The 25,944-nt window shown below is 38.6% G+C and overlaps 1 protein-coding gene across 2 annotated transcripts in view; it reads left to right on the forward strand.

The window, feature by feature from the left end:
* The window catches only part of NBEAL1 (neurobeachin like 1), a 230,526-nt gene that overhangs the window by 136,645 nt on the left and 67,937 nt on the right, over positions 1-25,944 (forward strand). For both annotated transcript variants that reach the window (XM_055290242.2, XM_055290243.2), the window contains 11 exons: positions 1,212-1,370; positions 2,874-3,033; positions 3,962-4,050; positions 6,900-7,475; positions 7,822-7,997; positions 9,373-9,526; positions 9,831-9,959; positions 15,771-16,076; positions 16,178-16,327; positions 23,186-23,343; positions 25,665-25,789. In XM_055290242.2, the coding sequence (XP_055146217.1) occupies positions 1,212-1,370; positions 2,874-3,033; positions 3,962-4,050; positions 6,900-7,475; positions 7,822-7,997; positions 9,373-9,526; positions 9,831-9,959; positions 15,771-16,076; positions 16,178-16,327; positions 23,186-23,343; positions 25,665-25,789 (2,182 nt within the window). The remainder of the gene's footprint in view (positions 1-1,211; positions 1,371-2,873; positions 3,034-3,961; positions 4,051-6,899; positions 7,476-7,821; positions 7,998-9,372; positions 9,527-9,830; positions 9,960-15,770; positions 16,077-16,177; positions 16,328-23,185; positions 23,344-25,664; positions 25,790-25,944) is intronic.

Consider the following 25,944-nt stretch of genomic DNA (forward strand, 5'->3'; position numbering starts at 1 on the left):
TCCAGATTATTCTCGTGCACATGGTAAAATTTGAGAACCACTGCTATAACATATACAGACCAGGAATTACTTTTTGCATGTACGCTTTTGGAAATTTATATTCAGAGAGATTATGTGACTTAAAAAGTCACACAACTGATAAACCTGAAACTAGAACCCAAATGTTAAAAAAAAATTTTAGAGCCATTTTTGTGCTCTTCTGGTATAAGCTCTGCAATACCACAAATTTAAGTAGAATTATATTGACTAGGCTATTTTGCCCTCTATATGTAATATTTATTAGTGGTTACATGACTTCATTATCGGTATTAGATGAGTTAATGCAGGCTATTTTCCTATAAGGTTGGACCGCTTCAAAAGCTTCTCATTATTCCCATCTTATTTCATGATAGCTGTATGTATGATTCATTGCCAACAATATTTTTTTTGGTTATTTCAGTTAAAGAGTTATTTGTTGAGGACTTACTGTTTACACACAATAATATTAGACATTACATGTAATATAATGATGAATTATTATTCTTTTAAGCTAATGGGGCAGGGGTCAATAAGAGAAGTTTACAAATAACTATAAACAAAGAAGAGTATGACAATATCTATAAGAGAGATACAAAGTTCTATGAGGTGTTTCCCAAGAGGGTTTTACATGTTGCAAAGACCAGGAAAGACTTTATGGAGGAGATGTCTTTTCATATGGATAAAAGAGGATAAATATGGGTCCAACAGGTAAATTTGAATAGTGAAAGGTTATACTAAAGGAAATTGAATAAGACAAAAGCATGTCTGGTTCCAAAGATATCAGAGGCCAGGTGCAGTGAGCTGGGTGGATCGCTTGAGCCAAGGAGTTTGAGACTAGCCCGGGCAGCATGACGAAACCCCATTTCTACCAAAAATACAGAAAATCAGCCAGGCATGGTGGTGCACACCTGCAGTACCAGCTACCTGGGAGGCTGAGGTGGGAGAATCACTGAGCCTGGGAAGTCGAGGCTGCAGTGAGCTGTGATCACACCACTGCACTCCAGCCTGGGTGACAGAGGGAGATTCTGTCTCAACAGAATTTTTTTAAAAAGACGTCATATCAGATATAGTGAAGTTAAGATAAAACATTAAAGTATATAGGATTTAATTAAATAACTTTTGTGGCTTATGACCTTATTTGTGCTTGTATATATGAATGTGGTGGTTTGTTTTGTGTTGTTTAATTTTAAAAGCTCTTTGGAATTTTGGATGTGCTCTTCAGTCTCCTACGTACCAGCCCAACTAGAGGTCAGCTTTTCTTACTGCTTTTTGAACCGGGAAATGCTGACATACTGTATGCATTGCTCTTAAATCAGAAGTACTCTGACAGACTAAGAGAAATCATTTTTAAGGTACAAACATTTCTTAAACATCTTTGTATTTTGGGGCGTTTGTGGGTATATGAATTTTCTTGCAATATATCCATTCTGTGACTATAAATTATTTTTATATCTATTTCTCTAAGATGTTCAACTTATTTTTATATGTAGTTTTTGTATTTCAGTTGTTTGCATATTAAAAAACTAATTATATTGTAATCTGAAAATCATCTCAGTGGAATATTCACTTTGTCATACCATCCTCAATATAAAACCTCTCATCTTCTTGACTTGGTGGGTCTATGTGGCAATTCAGAACATTTCAACAGCTAGTAATAATAGCAAACTTTATGTAGCAACCACTGTATGTCAGGAACTAAGTACTTTTCATATATTGGCTTACTTAATCTTGCAATAACTTTATGAAGTGGGTATTATTACTATTATCATTTTACAGATGAAGAAACTGAGTCCAGAGAGATCAGTAACTTATAAAATATATGGAAGAGTTGCTTCACAAATGTTTACTTATCCTTGAAAATTATTTTAATGTTAATAACTGTTACTTAAGTGGATTATTAGATTGATCCAGAGGTGTATTGACACACATTTGTTCTTGCAAGCTACATGGTTTGTTTCCATCTAAGCCTTTCTCATTAAGAAACAAAATTTTAAATTATTTCTCTTTAATTTGCCATGTAATTAAACTAGTTTTAAGCATACCAATTATTCAAATACAGATGAATTTCAGTCCAGTTTATTCTTTTTTAAAATTTGTTTATTTTTTTGAGATGGGGTCTCGCTCTGTCGCCTAGGCTGGAGTGCAGTGGTGTGATCTTGGCTCACTGCAACCTCCAGCTCTCATGTACACGCGATTCTCCTGCCTCAGCCTCCTGAGTAGCTGGGACTACAGGCACGCATCACCACACCTGGCTAATTTTTGTATTTTTAGTAGAGATGGGGTTTCACTATGTTGGCCAGGCTGGTCTCAAACTCCTGACCTCAGGTGATCCGCCTGCCTCAGCCTCCCTAAGTGCTGGGATTACAGGCATGAGCCACTGTGCCCTGCCCAGTTTATTCTGAAATCCATTTTTACATTATAGTATAATAGGGAGTGCTCCTCCCTATTAAATTCTTTTATGCCTAGTGTTCCATTATTGGAACACTGAGCATGTGGGAGTTATTTATATCCCACTGCTCAAGGTCATCACCAAGGTCTGACTTTTCACACGTCTGCAATTCAAAAAATTGCAACCTCCGGCATAAATGGGTTAATGCTGACGTTTTTATACTTAAGGAATAAAATGATGCTCCAAAAACAAAGTATGGCAATATCTTATTCTATAAGTTAATAGCGTTATTTTATTCTATAAGTTAATATTGCTATAAGTTAATAGCAATACTTACTAACATTAAATATTAATGCTAATAAATACTAACATTAATATTTAATGTTAATAAGTTAACATTTTTAATGTTAAATGACAAACTATTCTTAGTTTTCTATATTGAGAATATATTACTTGTTGTGAACAGATTATGGAACAAATGTTGAAATGCACGAACGTTTATGAGCGTAGTAAACAACATATTCGACTCAGAGAAGTTGGCTACTCAGGACTGGGACTCCTTCTTAATGAAGCACTTGTTAATACTTCTCTTATTAAAAACCTCACCCATCAAATCATAAATACAGGTATGAATAAGGCTGATAAAGCTAACATATTTAAGAAATGTTTTTTCCTGTAAGTTTTTTTCATACCTTTCTCAGGCTGCTTTTAAAATATCTGTTATTTGATTTGGCAGGGCCTTCCTTGGATACCATATCGTATGTAGTTTTGTTGTTTTTGTCTCCCCAGGGCATAGCACAGTTCCTTACTCAGTAAATGTTTATTGACTAAGTGATTAAGTTAATAAGTGAGTCCACGGAACAAGAAAAGGACACTACAGAAAATATGTACAAAAGATTGTTTTTTCTTTAAGGAACTTAAATTTTTAAAGGCAAATGAAAACTAATTTCACATATTCTTTGTTGTTTCTTTTGTTTGTTTTGTTTTGGTTTTTTGGTTTTTCTTTTTAGAAACAGTCTTGCTGTATTGACCAGGTTGGTGTGCAGTAGCTAGTCACAGGTGTGATCATAGCTCACTGTAGCCTCATACTGGATGCAAGTGATCCTCCCACCTCAGCCTTCCAAGTAGCTGGAACTACAGGCATGTTTCACCATGCCCTGCTTCTAATTTTTTTAAATAATTTTTTTCAGTACTTAATGACAGATAGTAGAATTTATGCCAGATGCTGGGAGTTTGGGGATATAAGGTTCTTTGTCTTGATTAGTTTATAATCTTGTTGATAAGACATGTATATAAAAAGATAAATAATAATATAAGGGCCATGCAGTATGGACAGTATGTTCAAGCAATCAAAAGAAAGGAACAATTATTTAGGGTTGACTCAGGAGGATGTCAAACATTCTAAACCTGTTTTTTCTTTAAAATTTGAACATACCTATAATTCATATTTTAAAATGAAATAATTATTTCAGCATTTTATACAAGTATTATCCACAGTTCTTTCTTTGGTTATCTCTGGTATTTAATTTTAACTTTTTGTTTTTCCTACCATAGATCCTGTTATTAATTTCAAAGATCTACTATCTGTGGTATATATATCTCACAGAGCACATATAAATGTTAGAGTGGCCATCTGCAGAAAGGTCAGTAAACTCTTAAGATGTATTTTAACGATAGTAGCATCACCATCATGCTATAAATAACTTTGCATTATTTTGCAGCAGATACAAAATTTCATTTATTTTATAAATGACATAATTTTATAAGTAAACAATTTTCTTTTTGAAGTAAATTAACTTCATGTAATCATAAGAAATTAGCATGTGAATGTTTTCTTAGTTCTTCATGGTCTCCTGCAAATATGTTCTTTCCAGAGTCAATTTATTACCAGAGAATAATTTTCTTATTAAGAACCTTCAATGATTGTGACCATTTCTAATTAATATACCATATTATAGAGTTTCTGAATCTTTTGAAACTTTCTGGAAATAATTTTCTATAATTTGTTTATGAGTATTCCAACAATGATTTGTCTTTAGTACACAGTTAACCTTTAACTAAGTCAAGAGATAGTTATCCTGTCTTCCCCTTTCAGATCATAACTTTCTCTGTCCTCCACTAGTAACCATTGACCTATTTAATTTGCTTCCTTGCTTTTTTTTTTTTGATTTTACCTCCTGATTTTGTCATAGTTCTTGAGATATATATATATATATATGTATGTATGTGTGTGTGTGTGTGTGTGTGTGAATAAGAGATCTCTATATATGGTTTATATATATATATATATATATATATACACATATATACACACACATATGTAGTTTAACTGACAGAAAAGAAAAATATATATATTTGTTATATAATATATATGTATAATTTCCTTTTCTCTTTAATGGAAATGCATAGTGTTTCATTGTATGGCTATTTAATAAAGTATTATCTGGCTCCTGATTGATAGACATTTAGGTTGTTTCCTGCTTTTCCGTGTTACAAACTGCTGTTATGAATTCTTTTTATGTTTTCCAATTTGTGGTAATACATCTGTAGGACATACTCCATGAAATAGAATTGCTGTTTCAAAGAGTATTAACGTTTTACATTTTGATGGATTTTTCCACATTGTCCTTCAAAATAACTGTGCCAGTTTACATTTATACAAACAGTGTGTGTGACAGTGATTATTTCCCTATGTACTCAGCCCTGAGTATTTGGAGCAGGTCATATAAATTGATCCTTTCCTTTTCATGTATAATTAGAAACTGAGAACTCTCAGTGCAGCTTGGTTTTATCTATTTTTTGTGTATAAAATAAGTCATATTTTATGGAAACTTTAAAGTCAGCATGAAAAGTTTCTTTGCCAAATAAATCATAATCTGGGAGGAAAAAAATTGGTATTCTGCACCTATAAAGTAACAGTTGCTCACTGATTGATATTGCATTAATAAAGAAAGAATCTTCACGTCGTTGTGACTCCTTGCCTTCTGTATCAACATATATTAGTACTAGTAATATTGAAGTCCTTACCAACATTGTTCGTCTCTTGCTCTGAAATTTGTCAGAGCTAAACTTCTGTTAAGACAGATACTCGCCGGGCGCGGTGGCTCACGCTTGTAATCCCAGCACTTTGGGAGGCCGAGGCGGGTGGATCACGAGGTCAGGAGATCGAGACCACGGTGAAACCCCGTCTCCACTAAAAATACAAAAAAATTAGCCGGGCGTGGTGGCGGGCGCCTGTAGTCCCAGCTACTCGGAGAGGCTGAGGCAGGAGAATGGCATGAACCCGGGAGGCAGAGCTTGCAGTGAGCCTAGATTGCGCCACTGCACTCCAGCCTGGGCGACAGAGCGAGACTCCGTCTCAGAAAAAAAAAAAAAAAAAAAAAAAAAGACAGATACTCAAAACACTGGAAGCTAGAGTTCTTTTCATCTACATAGAAGTTTATTGGCTTTGTGATAAAATTGTCTTAAAAGATCTTAACTGAATGTCTAAAGCTTTTTAAGAACTTGTTTTTATCTAAAAATTGAAATCAATTGGATAGTAGAGATCATATGTATTCCCATGTCACTGTTTACTATTCTGGCTAAGCAGTGGCGTCCATCTTGCTGAAATTTCATTTTCTGGAATTAAAGTTTAGTTTTTGTTCTGTTTGTATAATATAGACTTACTAAACAATGTAGACTTTAGTGTAGATGTACCAATCAAAAAAGTTTTTGCAAAAGCAACCATGGCTCATGCCTGTAATCCCAGCACTTTGGGAGGCCGAACAGGCAGATCACAGGAGGTCAGGAGTTCGAGACCAGCCTGGCCAACATGGTGAAACCCCATCTCTACTAAAAATACAAAAATTAGCCAGGCGTGATGGTATGTGCCTGTAGTCCCAGCTACTCGGGAGGCTGCGGCAGGAGAGTTGCATGAACCTGGGAGCCGGAGGTTGCAGTGAGTCAAGATCGCACCACTGCACTGGTGCGACAGAGCAAGACCCTGTCTCAAAAAAAAAATTTAACTTTCCCTGAAAAAAACGAGACAGAAAAACATCCTTGGGATACTCAGGTTCTATCAAAATGTCTTTTGTGTCCTATTCACTCCCCTAATGCTAGTGCCTAAAACTATGCCTAGCACGTAGTAGGTGTGCAATAATATTTCCTGAACAAATGTAGGGGGCTCATGGAAAGTATTTAGTTGAGAGGATATTACTCTATTATTTAATATATACCATCATCCTATTCATTTAAATTTTTCTTTTTTATCTTCCAGCAAATATTTTAGTGTACTCTTACTCTGTACAATGAGTAATATGGAGATTAGTTGGAAACACAGTGCCAGTCTTCCAAATAGTTTATAATCTAATTAAGAATATAATCTTTTGAAAGTATATTCTTCTATAGTTTCTCATTAAATTACTTTATCATTAAAATAACTGAAAAGAGATTATTTTTGATATAAAGTACTGTGTACTTTTTGAAGAATTTTGTATTCTAAATCTTTTTACAGGTTTTACAAATTTTGCAGTCCCAGCCAGATGCAGCGCATCAAATATCACAACAAGTGGGTTGGCAAGACACCTTAGTTAGGCTTTTTTTAAAAGCAAAATTTGAAAACGGAAATACTCTTCATAAGCACAGTAGAGCTGTTTTAATGAAAGACAATGATAAAAATATGTCAACTGAAGATACTAAGAAGAACTTTGATGAAAAAACAGATGAGGAAAAAATCACCTCTTTTGCCTCAGCAAATTTGTCTTCCGATCAGTGGAGTTTGGAGGATAGACACTCTTTAGACTCAAACACACCATTATTTCCAGAAGACAGCTCTGTGGGAGAATTGTCTTTCAAATCAGAGAATCAAGAAGAATTCTGGCATAGTAACCCTTCACATTTGAGTTTAGACCTCAGTGGAATTGACTCATGTGAAATGAGTGATAGTGGAAGTCAAGTGCCAGACAGTCTGCCTAGCACACCATCCCCGGTAGAGTCTACTAAATCGTTTCCTGTGCACTCTGACAAAGAAAGCAGCATCACAAATGATATGGGCTTTAGTGATGACTTCTCTTTACTTGAAAGCCAAGAGGTAAAATTGCTTATTTTTCCAAATGTTGTTTTTATTTTCATGTCTGATATATACTTCTAATCCTTAGAAATATGTGAGCAGTTGTTAACAATTTCATATTGTATTCATGTTCTAAGTTTCATGACCTAAGGTTTAGAAACCTGGAAGTCACTAGATTGTGAGTTTTTTGAGAGCAAAGCTAATGTCTTACTCATCTTATATCTCTAGGGCTTAGTAAAGTTCCACGTTCATTAAGGACTTTAAAAATATGTTAAATGATTACAAGAACTATATGTAATGGTTCTTATGATGTGCTTTGAACAACTACACCCTCTAGTTATTTAAAATTACTTTATATTTTCCATAGAGATGTGAGGAGGAGCTTCTTCAATTACTGACACATATTTTGAATTATGTAATGTGTAAGGGACTAGAAAAGTCTGATGATGATACTTGGATTGAACGAGGACAAGTGTTTTCAGCACTAAGTAAACCAGGAATATCCAGTGAACTACTTCGACCATCAGATGAAATAAAACTAACGTAAGCATTTAGTTAGTGATTTTCCATCCTCCTTTTGGTGACAGCAGGAGTCTAAAATAATGTTATTGAACATTTATTCAGTATTCTGTGGATACAACAAGGGAGAAAAAGAGAAACTTTGTGCTCAGTTCCTTTTCCTATCTTTTGCCATACTAGTAGGATCTAAAGAGGAATCCCAAACTCATTCCAGGATGAGGAGGTTTAAGTCTTAAGTAAATTTGGATCGTAAGTGATTACAGATTTTTTGTTTAAACTGTTTTCTTGCAGTATTTGAGGACTTGATACATTGTTTTCTACAGGCTTGTCCAAATTTGAGTGTTTCCTGCTAAGAGAAGGGAGTTGGGTTTTCATGATAATTATTTCTCTGAAGGATTTAGGGTTCCTTGTAGATCAAGTTTGTCCAACCCACAGGTTGCAGGCCACATGCAGCCCAGGATGGCTTTGAATGTGGCCCAACACAAATTCATAAACTTTCTTAAAACATTATGAGATTTTTTTGTGATTTTTTTAAGCTCATCAGCTATTGTTAAAACATATCGTTAAAATATTATTATTGTATTTTATGTGTGGCCCAAGACAGTCCTTCTTCCAGTGTGGCTCAGGTAAGCCAAAGGATTGGACACTCCTGCTGTAGATAATAGGACTCTATAATGGTAGCACACCAGGGAAGTATTACATCTTTTTTCCACAGGGCAAGACCCTCTGTAAGGCATAATAAGGCTTTCTTCCCTAACCTTGCCAATTTCCAGCTTTAAAGAAACTAATTTAAGTATCTTATGAAGGATAGAATATGAATTATTGTCATAGCTTTTTTATAATCAAGTAAAACAGGAAACTTTTGACTTTTAATACTACGTATATTAAAGATAAATACTCCAAACATTTCAACGTTTCTCCATTATTGTTAAATTCCATTTATAGGCCTGGCGTGGTGGCTCATGCCTGTAATCCCAGCACTCTGGGAAGCTAAGGCAGGCGGATCACCTGAGGTCAGGAGTTCAAGACCAGCCTATCCAACATGGCAAAACCTCATCTCTACTAAAAATACAAAAATTAGCCGGGCATGGTGGTGCATGCCTGTAATCCTAGCTTCTCAGGAGGCTGAGGCAGGAGAATCGCCCGAACCCAGGAGGCGGAGGTTGCAGTGAGCCAAGATCACACCGTTGCACTCCAGCCTGAGCGACAAGAGCAAAACTCTGTCTCAAAAAAAAAAAAAAAAAATATCAATTTCCATTTACAGTATCTAGGGATGCCTGCTAGAGATAGTATATCTTTAGAGATACAGTGCTGCTTCTCAAGCTGTTTTGTTTTGTTTTTAATATCCTATTTTTGTAAGCTCACAATGGTTTTAAGAGGACTTTTGTTTTCCATTTAGTTTGCTACAAAAGATGTTAGAATGGGCAGTCTCAGAAAACAGAGAAGCAAAAACTAATCCAGTAACTGCTGAAAACGCCTTCCGATTAGTGCTGATCATACAGGACTTTCTTCAGTCAGAGGGACTAGTTAATTCAAACATGTGGACCGAGAAGGTGCAGTAATATCTCTTTAAAATTATATTTTGGGTAGTTAAGAACTTTATTCAAAGAAAAATTTTGCACCCCCTCTTTTTTAGAGTGTTAATGCTTAATCAGATTCAATAAACAAGGATAAGATGTGATGAATAGTCACAGATTTTGTTAGCTATTACTAGGATGATTCTTTTGGCTTTTGTCAACTGAACATTGGACTAGTTTTTGAAATATTTGTGGTATGTATTAATGTTGGGGAAAATTGATCATCAGTAAATAGAAAAACTCAATGTTTTTATTTCTCAATTTTTTTCCTTTGTAATAGCTTTTAGAGGATATGATGCTGCTCTTTGACTGTCTGTCAGTCTGGTATTCTGAAAGTCCAATATGGGTAAAACTCTCTCAAATTCAGATCCAGTTGCTTCTAGGATTCATTGGAAGGGGTAATTTGCAGGTTTGTCCATTCTTTTATATTATTTTCTGTGCTTGCATGCAGCATAGGTATTTATGTTAACAAGCCAATTAAAATGTCTTTTTGGTATTTTAAGTTTTTCATTAGTTCTAAAAGTATCCATGATTTCATTTGGAGTTTTGAGGAGCTTGAGAGGCAGTTAATTTGTTATTTGTTCCTGATATGAATAACTGTATATAATTTTAAGGCTTCCTCTTACAGGATTTATACATAGCTTATATTAGAAACATTGCTCGTATCATCTGTATTCAGTGTAACTACTCAGGCGCTAGGTAGCCTGTATAGACTGTTTATGTATGTGCAGTTTAGGGCTTGAATTTTTTAGAAAAATTATTTTTTAAATTATTCCTTTTAAATTTTTTCTGCTATTTTACTAATTCACAATTTTACATTCTATCTCATATTTTTTTATTTATCACACACTAAGTAACCTACAAAGTACTAGGCATTGTGCTAGGTTTTAGATATAAATATTGGTCACAAGGAGTATTTATTATTTCTGTTTTAAATTTAAAATGGAAAAGGCTGAAAAAGTTTGACGTGAATTTTAGTCTCACTTTTCTACTTACATGGGGTACTTGTGAGAACCTGGGTTAGATTAGTCATGATGAGATTTTCACAGCTATTTACCTGGCCCTTTTTATTTTATTTTGATGTTTCCATTTTTGTATTTGGTGCAGGGAGGTTGGGGTGTGGCTGGCTTCTGATTTACATAAACTAGATATAATATTAATAAGAACATGGAGAGGTTAAAATTCTGACAACAGGTTGCCCACCCCCACCTTTTTTTTTTTTTTTTTTTTGAGACGGAGTCTCTCTGTGTCTCCCAGGCTGGAGTGCAGTGGCTCTCGGCTCACTGTAACCTCCACCTCCCAGGTTCAAGCGATTGTTGTTCCTCAGCCTCCAAAGTAGCTGGGACTACAGGTGCCTGCCACCATGCCTGGCACATTTTTGTGTGTTTTTAGTAGAGACAGAGTTTCACCATGTTTCACATGCTGGTCTCAAACTCCTGACCTCATGTGATCTGCCAAAGTGCTGGGATTACAGGTGTGAGCCACTGCCCCCAGTCACTCTATTTTTAAAAAAGAGTATAGTCTGATGATTCTATTTTTTATTTTTATTTATTTATATTATTGTGAATGCTGTAGAGAAGTAATTCTATTTTTTAATAGATACTTATTTTTCATTGTAAAAGTAACACATACTCATTGTAGAAAATACACAAAAGCAGCTGGGCGTGGTGGCTCATGCCTGTAATCCCAGTACTTTGGGAGGCCGAGGCGGGCGGATCACCTGAGGTCCGAAGTTTGAGACCAGCCTGACCAACATGGAGAAACCCCGTCTCTACTAAAAATACAAAAAAGTTAGCCGGGTGCGGTGGCGCATGCCTGTAATTCTAGCTATTTGGGATGCTGAGGTAGGAGAATCACTTGAACCTGGGAGGCAGATGTTGTGGTGAGCTGAGATCATGCCATTTCACTCCAGCCTGGGCAACAAGAGCGAAACTCTGTCAAAAAAAAAAAAAAAGAAAGAAAACACACAAAAGCATAGAGGAAAAAATAAATAATTCAGCATAACGTAAGAGAAAATAACTATTAGCATTTTAGTACGTTACTTCTTTCTTGTTCTGTGGATATATCTTTTTCAGATGTCATGTATTTGGATGATTTTGTGTTTTTTCTTTTTCTTACTATTATATAAAACTCATTTCCCTATGTTACTAATAGGGTTTTTTTTCCTTTCATCCTAAAAGTAACACATACTCAATTGTAGAAAACTTGGAAAATATGGAAAAGCTAAACAAGTATATGGGCATTAAAGTACACAGATGGTGGAATTTTGAATTATACAGACTTAAATGCAATTTTTAAATATATGAACTAAGAACTTTAAAAAAAAGATTATACTCTTGTCTAGTAATTCTACTCTGAAACTAATTCTAAAGTAATAATCTAAAATATGAAACTGGCTAGGCGCAGTATCTCACGCCTATAATCCCAGCTCCTTGGCAGGGCAAGGTGGGTGGATTCACTTGACGCCAGCAGTTTGAAACAAGCCTGGCCATCATAACGAAACCCCATTTTGGGAGGATGAGGCATGAGAATTGCTTGAACCCAGGAGTTGGAGGTTGCAGTGAGCCGAGATCGTGCCACTGTAGTCCAGCATGGGCAACAGAGTAAGACTCTGTCTCAAAATAAATTAATTAATTAATTAAAATAAAATACAGAACCACCTTTATACATATAGATGTTCATTATGGTATTCTTTTTTTTTTTTCAACCTAGAAGTAGAATGAGGATAGCCTTTTTGGCTTTTTCATTAATTTTAGCCTAATGACTGCTAAAGTAGTTGCAGTTAGCATGCCAGGTAGTTCTTTATTTTAGATGTTAGGACTTTTTTTTCTTCCATTTGTAGTTTACCCTCAGTGTTTTTTAATTTGATGAAATTTTCCTAAACAAAATGTGTATTTATTTGGTTCACAATTAAGTATTCAGTGCCCATTCCATAATAAGGGCTTTATAAGTACTCATTAAATAAATAAGTGAACAAGCACAGCACCTACAGATAAGACAGACTATTATTATTATTATTATTTTTCAGACGGAGTCTAGCTCTGTCACCCAGGCTGTAGTACAGTGACACAACATTGGCTCACTGCAATCTCTCCACCTCCCAGGCTCAAGCAATTCCCTAGCCTCAGCCTCCCAAGTAGTTGGGACTACAGGCATGTGCCACCACGCATGGCTAATTTTTGTATTTTTAGTAGAGATGGGGTTTCACCATGTTGGCAAGGCTGGTTTCAAACTCCTGACCTCATGTGATCCGCCCGCCTCATCCTCCCAAAGTTCTGGAATTACAGGTGTGAGCCACCGCACCCGGCCCAGATAAGACTGATTCTGTCTACTAGTAGTTAGTGACCTAAAACATTTCTCTCTAGCCTATTGTGTAATTTTATTCTCTCAGAAGTAAAAATATATTTCCCTGAGATTGTACACATTAAAGGCTAGAACAGGAACCTCTTTCTGTATAGGGGTTATAATAGAGCTGCCTGCAAACTTGTTTTATTTGGCTCATACATGTTAATTAATTGCCAGTATTTAAGTATTAAAAATTTTACATAAAAACCAAGATTTCCCAGCTTCTTTCAAAAATAGGACTGCATGGTTGTTGATTCATTTAGATGTATATAGTGTCTCCAGTTAGCCTGGTTCCCTACTCCCCCTGTTGACTTAGCTCAGCCAATGATTCCCATCCCTGGCTGCACATTAAATCACCTAGAGGAGCATTCTAAAAATACCTATGTAGGGCATCACCCATAGTAATTAATTCAGAACGGGGTGAGACTAGGACATCAGTATTTTTGTTTGTTTGTTTTTGAGACAGAGTCTTGCTCTTTCACCCAGGGTGGAGTGCAGTGGCACAATCTCGGCTCACTGCAACCTCTGCCTCCTGGGTTCAAGTGATTCTCAGGTCTCTGCCTCCCAAGTAGCTGGGATTATAGGCATGTGCCACCTCTCCTAGCTAATTTTTGTATTTTTAGTAGAGATGGCGTTTCGCCATGCTGGCCAGGCTGGCCTCAAACTCCTGACCTCAGGTGAACCGCCCGCCTCAGCCTCCCAAAGTGCTAGGATTACAGGCGTGTGCCACCGTGCCCAGCCTGGGCATCAGTATTTTTTGTAATTCCTCAGGTGACCCTAATGCAAGACTATAATGAGGGAAAAGAAAGCAATATATGTATGTGATATGTCAGTATCCAAAATTAAAGCAGTAGTCAAGTAAATTATCTTATATTCATTAAAAGTACCTTGGTACTTTTAAATAAATGTGTAAGCTTAGTGTTTATTTAATTTCATGACATTAAGTTAAAAGCAAAACATTGGATATTTAACTTTTTATGTAAATAGTATTTTCTTAAACACATACCAAAGAAAAGCCCACAATATTAACATTGGTATTTCCCGGATGTAGAGATTGTATGACTTTTTTTTCTTTAATTTATTGGACTCTATTGGAATTCAGTTCCTTTAGTCAGATTCAAAAACTAAAAGGTGGTAAGAGGAATGGGTTGGGGGAAAATATGAGCAGGGTAGAGAAGACAGAGCTTTGAGTCATGTTAGAGATTGTTTCCTCTAATGCTGTTTACATTGCTAAGATTTACGTGGAAAGAGTACCTGAAGTCTCTTGTTGCCTTATCCTGCAAAGATCTGTGTGTACAGCCCAGACCAGCTTTCGGCACAGATACATTCCTGAAGTGGTTTCAGGTTCTAATACTTTTTTATTTTCTTTTCTTTTATTTATTTGGGAAGTAATATAGATCCAAGTGAGGATATAGGGTTAAGGGAGAAGGAGACACAATATATCATTTTTCCTGCTTTAATTTTAAGACTTAGATCTTTCTGTAGCCAAGGAAAAAGGAAACCCCTAGTGATCTAATTTACCTTTCCTCATTGGGGATTAAGGCCAAAGCTTAGTAGTAGTATACAGTATTTCTTTGTCTGGGCTTGTGCCCTGACTATGTATATTCCTCGGGAATTTTAAGGGTAGTTCGGTTTCTGATCAAGGACTTGGACTCCTATATACCTGTTCTTTATGTATCAAAATACTTTTGATTTCAAATAACAGGAACATCAAGCCAAACTGACTTAGTTAAGATTTTTTTGCTCATATAATTGAGAATTTCATAGTTAAGATGAGTTTAAGCAGGATTCAGTCAGGGCTCCAGTTCCATGTATTTGCTGTTCTCACAGCACCACTCTCTATCATCTGTCACCTTGTGTTAAGCTGGCTTCCCTTAAGGACACAAAACAGCTGCCAATAGCAATTAGGGCTGTATGCTACTTCTTTCATATCTAGAGAAAGAGAGTGCTTTTTCCTACAGCCATTGTTGGTAGACAGTTCTCCATGGGTCTCTTGTGTTTCTATATATCTTGAGTAGTGACTCTGGCTGCCTTTGTTATGAACTAGATTTTTGAGGTTGTTCATATGAGCAACTTTGGAAGATAGAGGTTATGTCTTCCTCCAGAGAAAAGGGAAGATTTGTTTGCTATCCAGTATAATAAAGATAATGTCTCCCTCCATAGCAAAATCAGACAAGTTTGCTGCCCAGTATAAAAGATTTGGGTTCCCTTTGCTGGACACGGTGGCTCACGCCTGTAATCCCAGGACTTTGGGAGGCCAAGGTGGGTGGATCATGAGGTCAGGAGTTCAAGACCAGCCTGGCCAACATAGTGAAACCCTGTCTCTACTAAAAATACAAAAAATTAGCCGGGCATGGTGGCAGGCACCTATAATCCCAGCTACTTGGGAGGCTGAGGCAGGAGAATCGCTTGAACCCAGGAGGCAGAGGTTGCCGTGAGCTGAGATCACGCCATTGCACTCCAACCTGGGCAACAGTGTGAGACTCCATCTCAAAAAAAAAAAAAAAAAGATTTGGGTTCTCTTTATACTGGTTGTTTCTCTCCTAAAATGTGTCTACATGTGCAGACATCATCTAGTCCTCTTCATCTCTCACTGTGGAAATTGCACTTTGAGAAAACCGTGCAAATGCTGATACTCTGGCTACTACTATTGCTGTAGATCTTGGTCTCTGACTCAGGAGTCTTGTGTCTTCTGCCAATACCTGTGAAACTGTACAGCTAACCCTTTAGCTTGGAGGCAAAGTAACATCTGAGACCTTTCACAGTTCTTGACAGTTATATAAAAATTCTGAATCCACAGAGCCAGGCAGAACTTGTGCTTTCACTAAATGTTTGCTTTAGTCTGCTCTTTCTCATCTAAACTATTTTCCTCCAGGTTTGTGCAATGGCATCAGCTAAGCTAAATACCCTTCTTCAGACCAAAGTGATTGAAAATCAGGATGAAGCATGTTACATTTTAGGGAAGCTGGAACATGTTCTAAGTCAATCAATCAAGGAACAGACTGAAATCTACTCGTTTCTGATTCCCCTTGTTCGTACCCTGGTTTCCAAAATTTATGAGCTTCTCTTCATGAACTTGCACCTACCTTCTTTACCTTTTACCAATGGTAGTTCGTCATTTTTTGAAGATTTTCAAGAATATTGTAATTCAAATGAATGGCAAGTTTACATTGAAAAATATGTAAGTTTTATCTTTTTTGATCGAGATTTTTCTGCTAATTTACCATTTTTATAGAGGTGAAGTCATATATTAAATTTTATGTATCTTTTTTTTTTGGTAAGATTGTACCTTATATGAAGCAATATGAAACTCATACATTTTACGATGGTCATGAGAACATGGCACTTTATTGGAAGGATTGTTATGAAGCTTTAATGGTAAATATGCATAAACGAGACCGGGAAGGAGGGGAAAGCAAGCTCAAATTTCAGGTAAAAAGTAAATGTTTTAATATCTAGTTTTTCTTGTTGATTTTAGGCATTTAATATTGATGAAGAGTAATACAGGCCCCAAATTTTAAAACAAGCAGTATTTCTATTATTTGTCTAAAAATTATCTTAGAATTAGAAGAAAAACAGCTAATCAGTAACAAGATCAATTAATAGTAAAATGTTCTATATAGTGATTATGTAAAAAGTTTATTAAGCTGACAGTATGTTAATAGATCCCTCTAAGGAGGCTGGATACATACCATCACTTAGAGGGAAATTTATAGGACATAATGTTTATATTAGAAAAGAAGGCATCAAATTTTAACTTTCTACCTTAAGAAACTAGAGAAATGCCCGAGTGAGGTGGCTTACACCTGTAATCCCCACACTTTGGGAGGCCGAGATGGATGGATCACCTGAGATCAGGAGTTCGAGACCAGCCTGGCCAACATGGCGAAACCCCATCTCTACTAAAAATACAAAAATTAGCTGGGCATGGTGGCGCATGCCTGTAATCCCAGCTACTAGGGGGGCTGGGGCTGAAGGATTGCTTGAACCTGGGAGGCGGAGGTTGCAGTGAGCTGAGATCATGCCACTGCACTCCAGCCTGAGCAACAGAGTGAGACTCCATCTCAAAAAAAATAAATAAATAAAAAGGAAAACAGAAACAAAATTAATCCATATCCTTATAAGCAAAAGTAAGGAATGAATAAAGATAAAAACAGAAGTAAATGAAATTGAAATCAGAAAAATAATAGAGAAAATCAATGAAACCAAGGTCCAATTCTTCAAAATATCAGTAAAACTGATAAACTTCTAACAAGATTGACAAAGCAAAAAAAAAAAAAAAGGAGAGAGAGAATGATGTGAAAAATTATTTATACCAGGAAAGAAAGAGGCAGTATCACCACTGACTCCATGGACATCAACATTGTAATAAAGGACTACTACAAACCACTCTATGCACATAAATATGACAACTTAAATGAAATGGATCAATTTTTTGACAGACACAAATTTCCAGAACTAGTTCAAGAATAAGTATATAACCTGAAAAGTCCTATATTTATTAAAGAAATATAATTTATAGTTAAAAACCTTCGTAAAGGGAAAACTTTAGGCCCAGATGGTTTCACTGGCAAATTCTACCACAGATTTAATGGAGAAATTATGCCACTTTCTCAGTCTCTTCAAAAATAGAAAAGTAGGAACATTTCTAGCTCATTTGATGAGGGTAATATTACCTTCATAGTGAAATCATAGAAAAATAGTACAAGAAAACTGCAGACCAGTATCTGTCAGGAACATAGCTACAAAACAAATCTAGCAATATATTTTAAAAATAATACATTAGATCAAGCACAGAGGCTTATGCCTGTAATCCCAGCACTTTGGGAGGCCAAGGTGGGAGGACCATTTTAGGCGAAGAGTTCGAGACCAGCCTCAGTAACGTAGGGAGACTCCATTTCTACAAAAAAATTAAAAAATTAGCTGGGTGTGGTGGTACACACCTGTAGTCCCAGCTACTGAGGAGGCTGATGTGGGAGGAACACTTGAGTATAGGAGGTCAAAGCTTTAGTGAGCCATGATCCCACCACTGCACTCCAGTGTAGATGAGCAGCAAGACTCAGTCTCAAGAACAACAGTGATAATGGTAATAATAATATATGACACAACAAAGTGGAATTTATCCTCAGGATGCAGGGCTAGTTCAATATTTGAAGATTAGTTAATATACTGAACCGCATTAGTAGTCTTAACAAGAAAAACTACATTATCATATCAGTAAATGCAGAAAAAGTGCTTGAAAAAATTAAACATCCATTTGTAATCAGAGCTCAGCAAACTAGGAATAGAAGGGAAGTACTTAAACCTTTACAAAAATCCTACCACTAGCTTCATATTCAGAGGCGAAAACCTGAGTACTTTTCCCTAAGATAGGAAACTAGGCAGAGATATTCATTCTCACCACTCTTAGTTACTGTTGTACCACAAATCTTAGTAAATATAGTAAGAATAGAAAAACTATATAAAAAAGCATTCACATTGGGAAGGAAGAAATAAAACTATCTAAAGAACATGATTCTGTGTGTAGGAAGTCTCAAGGGCTCTATTACACCAATAAATTACTATAAATAAGCAAGGTTAGCAAGGCTGCAGGACATAAAATAAATACACAAAATTTAATCATATTTCTGTTCACTAGCAATGAATAATGAATGAGAAACAGATTTTCTAAAAATACTTTTACAATAGCTCTAAAAATAATAAAATGCTTAGGTATCAATCTAACAAAATATGTACAGCATCTGCTGTATATATGCCAAAAACTAAAAAACACTTGAAACAAATTAAAGAAGACCTAAATAAATACAGATAGACACTGTATTCATGAACTGGAAGACTCAATAGTCTTTTTTTTTTTGAGACGGAGTCTCGCTCTGTCGCCCAGGCTGGAGTGCAGTGGCGTGCTCTCGGCTCACTGCAAGCTCCGCCTCCCGGGTTCACGCCATTCTCCTGCCTCAGCCTCCTGAGTAGCTGGGACTACAGGTGCCCGCCAACATGCCCGGCTAATTTTTTGTATTTCTAGTAGAGACGGGGTTTCACCGTGTTAGCCAAGATGGTCTCGATCTCCTGACCTCGTGATCCGCCCGCCTCGGCCTCCCAAAGTGCTGGGATTACAGGCTTGAGCCACCGCGCCCGGCCGACTCAATAGTCTTAAGTAATTTTAAGGTGTATATATTTGGTTAAGCCAAAATGAGAACATTGTTCCTTTCTTAACTTAAAATATATTGTAAACATCTTCCCATGCCAGGCTGCAAAGTATTCCATTGTTTTATATATTAGTATATTTAAATGTATTTCCCATTGATAGACTCATTTACTAGTTTTTTTCCTTATTATAAATAGTATTGAACATCCCTATAGTTATATTTTTGTGGCTATCCAAGATGATTTCCCTAGGATAAGTGGAATTACTAGTATGTAGTGCTTATGATAAATACCGTTATATTTCCCTGAGAGAAGTTCTACCAGTTTGTATTCTCATCAACACTTTCCCTGTAACTTTACCTTTAGGTTTTCTAGAAATACCTAATTTAAGAATATCCTGATATTATTGAACCTCAAAACTGTGGAACTGATGTTTAATTGCCATGGAGCTGTCATGACTTCCTCAGTTTTCTCAGCAATGATCTGTTTTAAATATTTAGTAACATTGTATTCCAAAACAACTGATTTCCTACTAAGTCTAATAATAGTTAACAATAACAATTATAATAACAACGACAACCACAAGTTATTGAGAACTTGCTATTTTTCTAGCACTATATTAAGTACTTTAAATGTTCATCTTTATTATGACACTTATTGTTAACCTCATTTTACACATGAGAGGACACTGAGCCTCAGAGAATTAGCTAAGAGAAACAACTAAGCTAAAGATAAAGTTAGATAAGAAAATTAGCTCAGAAAAGCTAAGATTTGTATCCAGGTCTAACTCCAAGGCATGTATTTTTAACCACACATTGCTGTAGTGCCTCTCTAAAACTGTTTAAAATTTTTTTTTTAATTTTTTTTTTTTTGCACACAAAACAATAAACATTTCCTAAAAGTACATACAAACAAAAAGATGCATATCAAACATATTAGGAAGGTTACCCATGGGAAGACGGGGAATAGAAATGGGGGGTGGGAATTAAAGAAAATAAATGAGAGAGGGACTTTGTATGGATCAATGATAATAACTCAATCCTCTATTTGACAAAGAAGAAGGAGAAGGAAGAGGAAGAAAAAGAAAGTGGGATAAAGGATCAGAAAGGGAGGAAAATAGAAAAAATTAGAGTACGACTCCAGGGTAGACCTGTTTTGTTGTCGCTTGGTTGGTTGGTTGGTTTGTCAGTTGTATTTTTCATATGTTTCGCCATGTTGGCCAGGCTGGTCTCGAACTCCTAGCCTCAAGTGATCAACCCGCCTCAGCCTCCCAGAGTACTGGGACTACAGGCGTGAGCCACCACGTCCAGCCCCCACATTGCTTCTGGCCTCTGTGGTAGACCTCCCAGACGAGGCAGCTGGGCAGAGGCGCTCCCCACATCCCAGACGGGGTGGCCAGGCAGAGGTGCTCCCCACTTCCCAGACGGGGTGGCCAGGCAGAGGTGCTCCCCACTTCCCAGACGGGGCGGCCGGACAGAGATGCTCCTTACTTCCTAGATGGGGTGGCGGCCGGGCAGAGGCGCTCCTCACATCCCAGACGATGGGTGGCCAGGCAGAGGTGCTCCTACTTCCCAGACGGGGCAGCTGGGCAGAGGCGCTCCTCACTTCCCAGACGGGGGGGGGGCCGGGCAGAGGCGCTCCTCACATCCCAGAAGGGGCGGCCGGGCAGAGGCGCTCCTCACTTCCCAGACGGGGCGGCCGCGCAGAGGCGCTCCTCACTTCCCAGACGGGGCGGCGGGGCAGAGGCGCTCCTCACTTCCCAGACGGGGCGGCCAGGCAGAGGCGCTCCTCACTTCGCAGATGGGGCGGCCAGGCAGAGGCGCTCCTCACTTCTTCCCAGACGGGGCGGCCGGGCAGAGATGCTCCTCACTTCCTAGATGGGGTGCGGCCGGGCAGAGGGGCTCCTCACTTCCCAGATGGGGCGGCCGGGCAGAGGCGCTCCTCACTTCTTCCCAGACGGGGCGGCCGGGCAGAGGGGCTCCTTACTTCCCGGACGGGGCGGCCAGGCAGAGGCGCTCCTCACATCCCAGACAATGGATGGCCGGGCAGAGGTGCTCCTCACCTCCCAGACGGGGCAGCCGGGCAGAGGCGCTCCTCACCTCCCAGACGGGGCGGCCAGGCAGAGGTGCTCCTCACCTCCCAGATGGGGCGGCCGCGCAGAGGCGCTCCTCACCTCCCAGACGGGGCGGCCGGGCAGAGGCGCTCCTCACATCCCAGAAGGGGCGGCCGGGCAGAGGCGCTCCTCACATCCCAGATGGGGCGGCCGGGCAGAGGCACTCCGCACTTCCCAGACTGGGCGGCCGGGCAGAGGCGCTCCTCACTTCCCGGACAGGGCGGCCGGGCAGAGGCGCTCCTCACTTCTTCCCAGATGGGGCGGCCGGGCAGAGGCGCTCCTCATTTCTTCCCAGACGGGGCGGCCGGGCAGAGATGCTCCTCACTTCCTAGACGGGGTGGCGGCCGGGCAGAGGTGCTCCTCACTTCCCGGACGGGGCGGCCGGGCAGAGGCGTTCCTCACATCCCAGACGATGGGTGGCGGGGCAGAGGCGCTCCTCACTTCCCAGACCGGGCGGCCGGGCAGAGGCGCTTCTCACTTCCCAGACGGGGCGGCCAGGCAGAGGCGCTCCTCACATCCCAGAAGGGGCGGCCGGGCAGAGGCGCTCCTCACATCCCAGAAGGGGCGGCCGGGCAGAGGCGCTCCTCACTTCCCAGGCGGGGCGGCCGGGCAGAGGCGCTCCTCACTTACCAGACAGGGCGGCCGGGCAGAGGCGCTCCTCACTTCCCAGACGGGGCGGCCGGGCAGAGGCGCTCCTCACATCCCAGACGGGGCGGCCAGGCAGAGGCGCTCCTCACTTCTTCCCAGACGGGGCGGCCGGGCAGAGGCGCTCCTCACTTCCCAGACGGGGTGGCGGCGGGGCAGAGTCGCTCCTCACATCCCAGACGATGGGTGGCTGGGCGGCCAGGCAGAGACGTTCCTCACTTCCTAGACGGGGTGGCGGCTGGGCAGAGGCGCTCCTCACCTCCCAGACGGGGCGGCCGGGCAGAGGAGCTCCTCATAACCCAGACGATGGGCGGCCAGGCATGCTCCCCACCTCCCAGACGGGGCGGCGGCCGGGCAGAGGCTGCAATCCCAGCACCCTGGGAGGCCAAGGCAGGCGGCTGGGAGGCGGAGGCTGCAGCGAGCCAAGACCACGCCACCGCACTCCAGCCCGGGCAACACCCAGCACCGAGTGAGCGAGCCTCCATCTGCAGTCGCAGCACCTCGGGAGGCCGAGGCGGGCAGACCATTCGAGGTCAGGAGCTGGAGACCAGCCTGGCCGACATGGCGAAACCGTGCCTCCAGCCAAAGGAGAAAAACGAGGGAGGGGTGGTGGCGCGCGCCGGCAATCCCAGGCAGCCTGCAGGCCATCCCAGGCAGCCCGCAGGCCAGGGCAGGAGAATCACCGGAGCCTGCAGTGAGCCAAGTGTACTCCAGCCTGGGCCACAGAGGGAAGAAAAGAAAGAAGAAAAGAAGAAAGCGAGGAAGGAAGGAAGGGAGGGAGGGAGGGAGGAAGGAAGGAAGGAACTGTTTAAAATTTTAACTGTTCTTTTTAATGTAATTCAGTGCTGGTTTGTTTGAAACAAATTAATGCTGTCATTTTAGTTTCTAATAGATGAATATTGATATGAGTTAGATAAGCCAGTCTTCGGTTTGTTTCTTTGAAACCTATAAGCATTAATTTCACAGATTAAAGTTATGTCTTGGTAGTATACAATTTCTACTTTCTTTCCTCTTGAGTCTCATTTTAGATGCCTTATAAATCAAAAGATCCCAGAGGAAAATTATTTTACTTGACAGTAAGTAGGAGGTTAATTATCTTGAGTTTGAAAGTTCTGTGTTGAGGCACTTTCCATTTCTGAAGTTCTTCAAGTGTTTATTGTTGGCTTTTCTTTTTAAGTTTTAAAAAATATAAATAGATTATAGGTAAAATTGTGTCATGCTTCATCAAAGAAAATGATTCTAATGGAATAAGAAAAGCCTATTGGTTACTAGCTTCTTTCTCATAATGCAAGATATTATTGGTCAAAAATTTTAAATTATGGAATTAAAATGTAAATATACCTGTAAATATATGAGTCAATGATATTATTTTTTATTGTTTCTTTCAGGAGCTGTTTGTGGAGCCATTTAATCGAAAAGCACGCCAAGAGAACCTGAGGTATAATAATATGCTTAAACAACTTAGCAGTCAACAGTTAGCCACTCTTAGACGCTGGAAAGCAATACAGCTGTATCTTACATGTGAAAGGGGACCTTGGGCTAAAAGGTAAGAGGATATAATTTTATTAAGTACTCTTTTTTCTTTAGTACTCTGGTCTAGAAATTTTTGAGCAAATGCCCCCTTTCACTCCAATTTCTTAAGTGTTCAATTTATAAAAGAGTGCTTTTAATCTTATTTATTGTCTTTTTGTGAATTATAGGTCTGGAATGATTCGAGGTTGTATTGTTTTTTATCATACAGTTATTTGCCTTCCTTTGACCCTTTGATAAGAAGTTTATTGGACTTTAGACTCTTAGAGAGTGTTAAACCAATTTACTTCTGTCTTTCTGATACCACCTCTTTGAGCTAGGGCTAATGCTGTTGTATGTTTGAATATTTTACAGTTCACTTAACTGATCCTCAGTCACTTCTGTTTTGCTTAATTATGTTATTTTTTTTTATACAGCCCTTTTTAAAATGTGGTAAAATGTACATAAAATTTATCCTTTTAACCATTTTAAAATGTACAGTTCACTGGCACTGAGTATATTCATAATGTTGTATAATCATCACCACTGTCTAACTTCATAACATTTTTATCACCTAAAAAAGAAATGCTATACCTATTAAAAAGTCACTCCTTATTATCCTCTGTCCCACCCCCTAGCAACCACTAATCAGCTTTCTGACTGTATTTATTGCCTGTTCTGGTTATTTCATATAAATGGAATCATACAATATGTGACTTTTTGTGTCTGCCATCTTTCACTTATCATAATGTTTTCATTATGTAGTAGCATGTATCAGTACTTTGTTCCTTTCTGTGGCTGAATGGTATTCCCTTATAAGGATATATCCTCTTTTCTTTATCTAGTCAACAGTTGATGGGCATTTGGATTGTTTTCCACTTTTTGGCTAATTTGAATAATGCCGCTGGGAACATTTGTGTACAAGTGTTTGAACACTTATTTTTAATTCTCTTGACTATAAACTATGAATGGAATTACTGGGTTGTGTGATAATTCTGTGTTTAATTTACTAAGGAACTGCCAGACTGATTTCCACAGCAGCTGCATCATTTTATATTTTCACTAGCAATGTGTGAGAGTTCCAATTTTTCCGCATTCTTACCAAAACTTGTCATTTCCTGATTTTTTATTATGACCCTCCTAGTGAGGGTAAAGTGGTATTTTATGATTTCATGTTCCATTTCCTAATGATTAATGATGTCTAGCATCTTTTCACGTGCTTGTTGGTCGTTTTTACAACTTCTTTGAAGAAATATCTGCTCAAGTCCTTTGCCCATTTTTAGATTGTTTGATTTTTTTTGTTGACTTGTAAGAGTGTGTGTATATATATATATTTATATATTTATATATACTGAATAATAGACCCTGATCATATATATGGTTTTCAGATATGTAGATTGTCTTTTCACTTTATTAATAGCAGCCCTTTTGATATAGGAAAGTTTTTAATTTTAACGAAGTCCAGTTTAATCTATTTTGTTGTTGTTTTTATTTTTTTGGGTTTTTTTGGTGTCATATCTAAGAAACTATCGCCAAGTCCAAGGTCATAAAGTTTTATCATTATCTTTTCTCTTAGGAGTTTTATAGTTTTAGCTCTTATATTTAGACCTTTGATTCACTTGCAATTATATTGTCTTTATTTGTAGTAAAATTATTTTTTTATTTTGAAAACTATTGGAAACATAAACCATCTGTATAGCTAGTTAAGAACTCCCATTTAACGGTGAGAGAGTAAAGGTATCAAGCTGTAAGTCTGAAAGTCCATGTTCAAATCTCATTTCTGCTACCTGTAAACCTCCTGTTATCTTGGGCAAATAATGTAGTCTGTTTTAGATTCCTCGTGTATAAAGTGCAGCTATGCATACTCACTTTGGTTCTATCAGAGTTATTTGGATTAAATGAGATAAAAAATGTGAACAGTTTTATAAAATGGTGCTAAGTAGGCTGGGCATGGTGGCTCACACCTGTAATCCCAGCACTTTGGGAGGCCAAGGCAGACAAATTGCTTGAGGCCAGGAGTTCAAGACTAGCCTGACCAACATGGCAAAACCCCATCTCTACTAAAATTACAAAAATTAGCTGGGCGTAGGGGCACATGCCTGTAATTCCGGCTATGTTGGGGGGCTGAGGCACGAGAATCACTTGAATCCAGGAGGCAGAGGTTGCAGTGAGCTGAGATTGTGCCACTACACTCCAGCCTGGGTGACAGAATGAGACTCTGTCTCTAAAAAATAAAAATAAAATAAAATGGTACTAAACAAATGTAAAGTACTTGATACTTTTTTACACTATTTAAATCAAACAATCTTTGTAACTTAAGCTAAATAATTTTACTTGTTTGCTTATGAATATTCTTAGGAAACAGAATCCAGTTCATTGGAAGCTAGCTAATGTAGAGAATTATTCCCGCATGAGACTTAAGCTGGTACCGAATTATAATTTCAAAACCCATGAGGAAGCTAGTGCCTTGAGAGATAATCTGGGTGAGTTCCAATGACTGTTTAATTATATGTTGAAGATAATGAGAGTGTTCATGGGGTTGACGATTGTTATTTTATTGTTTTAAATGTGTTCACTTATGAAGGAAAGGTGGCATTTTATAATTGATATTTAAATGACTATATGTTTTCAGTCCTGT

This window comes from Symphalangus syndactylus, chromosome 8 (assembly GCF_028878055.3).
Source record: "Symphalangus syndactylus isolate Jambi chromosome 8, NHGRI_mSymSyn1-v2.1_pri, whole genome shotgun sequence".
In the NCBI taxonomy this organism is placed as follows: Eukaryota; Metazoa; Chordata; class Mammalia; order Primates; family Hylobatidae; genus Symphalangus; species Symphalangus syndactylus.